This window comes from Oncorhynchus tshawytscha, linkage group LG12, assembly GCF_018296145.1.
Source record: "Oncorhynchus tshawytscha isolate Ot180627B linkage group LG12, Otsh_v2.0, whole genome shotgun sequence".
NCBI lineage: Eukaryota > Metazoa > Chordata > Actinopteri > Salmoniformes > Salmonidae > Oncorhynchus > Oncorhynchus tshawytscha.
In genome coordinates, this window is record NC_056440.1 from 7,613,506 (window position 1) to 7,618,505 (window position 5,000).

Consider the following 5,000-nt stretch of genomic DNA (forward strand, 5'->3'; position numbering starts at 1 on the left):
TGACATGATGACTCCTTGCTGTCCCCAGTCCACCTGACCGTGATGCTGCTCCAGTTTAAACTGTTCTGCCTTATTATTATACGACCATGCTGGTCATTTATGAACATTTGAACATCTTGGCCATGTTCTGTTATAATCTCCACCCGGCACAGCCAGAAGAGGACTGGCCACCCCACATAGCCTGGTTCCTCTCTAGGTTTCTTCCTAGGTTTTGGCCTTTCTAGGGAGTTTTTCCTAGCCACCGTGCTTCTACACCTGCATTGCTTGCTGTTTGGGGTTTTAGGCTGGGTTTCTGTACAGCACTTTGAGATATCAGCTGATGTACGAAGGGCTATATAAATACATTTTATTTGATTTTGATTTGGTTACTAGTCCAACGCTCTAACCACTAGGCTACCTGCCGCCACTACACTCTAACCACTAGGCTACCCTGCCGCCTCTACACTCTAACCACTAGGCTACCCTGCCGCCTCTACACTCTAACCACTAGGCTACGCTGCCGCCTCTACACTCTAACCACTAGGCTACCCTGCCACCTCTACACTCTAACCACTAGGCTACCCTGCCGCCTCTACACTCTAACCACTAGGCTACCCTGCCGCCTCTACACTCTAACCACTAGGCTACCCTGCCGCCTCTACACTCTAGCCACTAGGCTACCCTGCCGCCTGCCGCCTCTACACTCTAACCACTAGGCTACCCTGCCGCACTCTAACCACTAGGCTACGCTGCCGCCCTACACTCTAACCACTAGGCTACCCTGCCGCCCCTACACTCTAACCACTAGGCTACGCTGCCACCTCTACACTCTAACCACTAGGCTACCCTGCCGCCTCTACACTCTAACCACTAGGCTACCCTGCCGCCTCTACACTCTAACCACTAGGCTACCCTGCCGCCTCTACACTCTAACCACTAGGCTACGCTGCCGCCCTACACTCTAACCACTAGGCTACCCTGCCGCCCCTACACTCTAACCACTAGGCTACCTGCCGCCCCTACACTCTAACCACTAGGCTACCCTGCCGCCCCTACACTCTAACCACTAGGCTACCTGCCGCCCCTACACTCTAACCACTAGGCTACCTGCCGCCCCTACACTCTAACCACTAGGCTACCTGCCGCCCCTACACTCTAACCACTAGGCTACACTGCCGCCATAAGATGAATGGATGTCTTAAACATACACAAGTTTTGAATTAGCTCAGGAAGAGTCTGAAGTTTCTTCCCATTCCAGTCACATGGTCAAGAAAATCTCTGGGCCAATACTTGTGACAGAAAAGATGTACTGTGAAGAACAGCCTTGTTTTTTTCTCACCTCCTGTGCTGGAAGCTGACGAGGGACCACTGGATATGGAACAGGTTATCAGAGACAACGTTGGGCTTGCTGTCTTTCACCAGGAACTTAAAGTTGTCCACGGTCTCTGTCACGCTCTCCTCGTGGAGCACGTAGCGGATCAAGCCCAGGTTAACGTCAGCTGGAGGGCAGGGGACGACGTTAGCACAATGTTAGGATGACGTTAGAACAATATCACTTCCAATTAAAAGGGACACATTTTAAGACAGAAATCACTGAAGAAGAAGAAAATAATCAGATAGAATGTTTAGTTTGGTCACTCTGGTGAGTAGATGCTTGCACACCAGGCACGTGCACATGTAACGGATGTGAAACGGCTAGCTTAGTTAGCGGTGGTTCTGGTGTAATGGATGTGAAACGGCTAGCTTAGTTAGCGGTGGTTCGTTGAAACGGCGCTAGTTAGCGGTGGTTCAATCGGTGACGTCACTTGCTCTGAGACCTTGAAGTAGTGGTTCCCCTTGCTCTGCAAGGGCCGTGGCTTTTGTGGAGCGATGGGTAACGATGCTTGGTGGGTGACTGTTGTTGATGTGTACAGAGGGTCCCTGGTTCGCGCCCGGGTATGGGGGCGAGGGAACGGTCTAAAGTTATGCTGTTACACACAGATAGGAGTCAACCTGTGCCAAGCACATGCCCCTTTGCCCTCCCACTCACCAAGTGCCCTTTTAGGTGATGGTCAAGTTTATTATAGTAAACTAAAACTGAAACAGGCTGTGGTCAATAGTTGTGTGGTTGTGGTCAATAATTGTGTGGTTGTGGTCAGTAGTTATGTGGTTGTGGTCAGTAATTAAAAACTAAAACTATACTGAAACTCTTATATTCGACACAAAAAATATTATTAATATTTTAAAAATATCATATAAGTCATGTTCAGTTTAATACATTTTTTTCAAGCTTTTTTCTCTAATGGGGTTTTCAAGCTTCTGAATCTAGCAGGTAAACGTTGCTAGGAAATGGCGAATTTTCAGATAGATAGTGAAAGTGATGCTCGGCCTATCTAGTCTTTCTAGACAGATGGGTTGCCTCCCACAATGTACCACTGTTCCACAGCATACACGTCCAGCTGGGACAGAGAGTTGGAACAGGGAACACCGTCACCGCCTTGTCCACTTGCTGCCCTAGTGCAAACATCCCCGCCAGACACACGCTAGTAGCTAGCTAGCGAGATGGAGAACGCAGAGGTTATTTTGCTAGTTTGAATCATCTATTACTAAAACCACGGCAAAGGGTTTTCCTGCAAACTTTGGTTTCAATTCGCGCCGTTCCGGCTTGGTCCGCCTACCGAAACTCATGATTTGTTGGGAGAGTTTTCTGTCTGAAGAGGACCCCCCCCCAAAATGTCCAAGAGAATCTGACATCCTCCCCAAACCTATTGCTGCTGCTTAAAGTCTGGGATTTCCGAGACTACTACCTATCAGGGAAGAAATACAACTCACAACAACACATAAATGGGTCTCTGGTAGCACAGATGGCGCTCCAGCATTTTAATACATTTCAGCAGAGTCTCTAACCACTGCGCCACCCAGGAAGCGGCTAGCAGTTTCTTACTGCCGATAAAAACAGATGATTGCAATCATTTTTCAGAGTCATTACTGAATTATTTAATGTGAAATCAAACATTAAAACTCGTAAACAATTAATTTAAACGTGGCATTTATTTGAAACAGGTGTTTATTTGCTGAAATGTATGCCCTTGCCTGGCTATTAAAAGGGACAAGTGGGTATTTGAGACTATGTGTTTAATTGATGTTTTATGGTAGCTAGCTACCTAGTTTAAACATCAACCGTTTTGCCACAGCAGCATAACATGTGATTAATATATCTCTTGATTCGGTCTGGCAGCAGAGAGAGGCAGAAAAACAGAGAAGAGCTGCTACTTCAACAACTCTCGCTCAGACCCAACTCCATCCCTTCCTCAGTCTGCAGCAGCAACACAGTTAGTCTAAACTCTAAGTAACCTCCATATACTAAAATATTCACACAAGCCACCCAGCCATATATCTTGAGTTAGAAAAATATGAATATTATCTAAAGTTATTATTTTAAGAGCATTAAAGATAAATCACAATCAGTAGATAACTAGCTAACTAGCAGATGTACATTAACCATCAACGATCAGCTGACAGCCCACCTTCTGTTCCTGATGTCGATCACGTCTTTAGGAGGCAGTGTAACTAGGTGGCTCACAGTTTGTGCCGAGTGTGTCGCAGAAATAAATAGGCCAATGCCAAAAACAATGAAAGTGTGTTGCTACAGAGACAGTTGTTATGTTATGACTTTCGAGATATAAATGATGAGTCGTTCGTTTTTTTAAGGGGGGCTTTTTCCAGTTTGAGCTCCTGCCCAATGAAAGTTTTGTGCACTGTCCTGCCGCTCGCACACACACAGACGCCCTGTCGCACACACACAGACAAACCCCCCCCGCCGCCCTGTCGCACACACACAGACAAACACCCCCACCCCCTGCCGCACACACACAGACAAACACCCCCACCCCCTGCCGCACACACACAGACAAACACCCCCACCACACACAGACAAACACCCCCCCCCCCCCCGCCCTGTCGCACACACACAGACAAACACCCCCACCCCCTGCCGCACACACACAGACAAACACCCCCCACCCCCTGCCGCACACACACAGACAAACACCCCCACCCCCTGCCGCACACACAGACAAACACCCCCACCCCCTGCCGCACACACACAGACAAACACCCCCCCCGCCGCCCTGTCGCACACACACAGACAAACACCCCCACCCCACATACACACATACAAACACACACCATACCTTGTGTGAAGGAGGTGATAGGAGCCCCAGGTTTTAGTTTGCTCTCCAGGAAGCCGTGTTTAGGCTCTGCTGTGACCTCATAGACCAGCTGACCGTCATCGGTGTCTGGGTCCATGGTCAACAGCTCCTTCTTACTGATCAGGTTGGTGGCCTGCAACATCAATCAATCAATCAGTCAGTCAGTCAATCAATCAATCAATAAGTTACAGTGTAGAAATAAAAATCAGTCAGTCAATCAATCAGTTATAGTATAGAAATAAAAATCAGTCTGTCAATCAATCAAATGTATTGTCCAGTAGGGGTATACTACAATCTACTTAAGGTTTTCTAAAGCTAGCCAGTTTCAGTTAGCCAGCTTCAGTTAGCTTCACATTCCAGCTCAGTCTTCATCCATACTACGATGGTGGATATTGCTCATCTGCCTGCTGCTAACTCTAGCAGCCTAGCAGGCTTGTAATTGGGTGTGCACTTTGCACATGTCTTCGTTGCGACAACGCTGAAACGTCAATCCATGGGCGAATCAGTGCCGCATTTTCAATTGTGCCGAAATCAAAATGAAAGAACAGTAATCATGCAAATAGGTTTTTAGAAGTGCAGTCTTTATTTTATCACTTATCATTAATTCCATCTTTGGTGAGCTTATCAATGCACGAGCACTTTTTGTCCCACTCGTGTCGATAAAATGTATATATTTTTTAAGTCATATAAAAGTTTTATTGTGCGTGAAGTTTCAAAAAGTTCTACAGCTGCACCATGGTAACCGCTCGGAATCTGACCGGAAGGCGCACAGAGGGTAGTGCGTAAAGCCCAGCACATCACTGGGGGCCAAGCTTCCTGACATCCAGGAGC

General features: G+C 47.4%; 1 protein-coding gene across 1 annotated transcript in view; it reads right to left on the minus strand.

Annotated features, from left to right (window-relative positions):
• LOC112240057 (extracellular matrix organizing protein FRAS1) overlaps nucleotides 1–5,000 on the minus strand; it is a 338,168-nt gene that overhangs the window by 29,755 nt on the left and 303,413 nt on the right. The window contains 2 exon segments of the mRNA XM_042331265.1: nucleotides 1,319–1,478; nucleotides 4,152–4,302. Coding sequence (XP_042187199.1) covers nucleotides 1,319–1,478; nucleotides 4,152–4,302 — 311 coding nt within the window.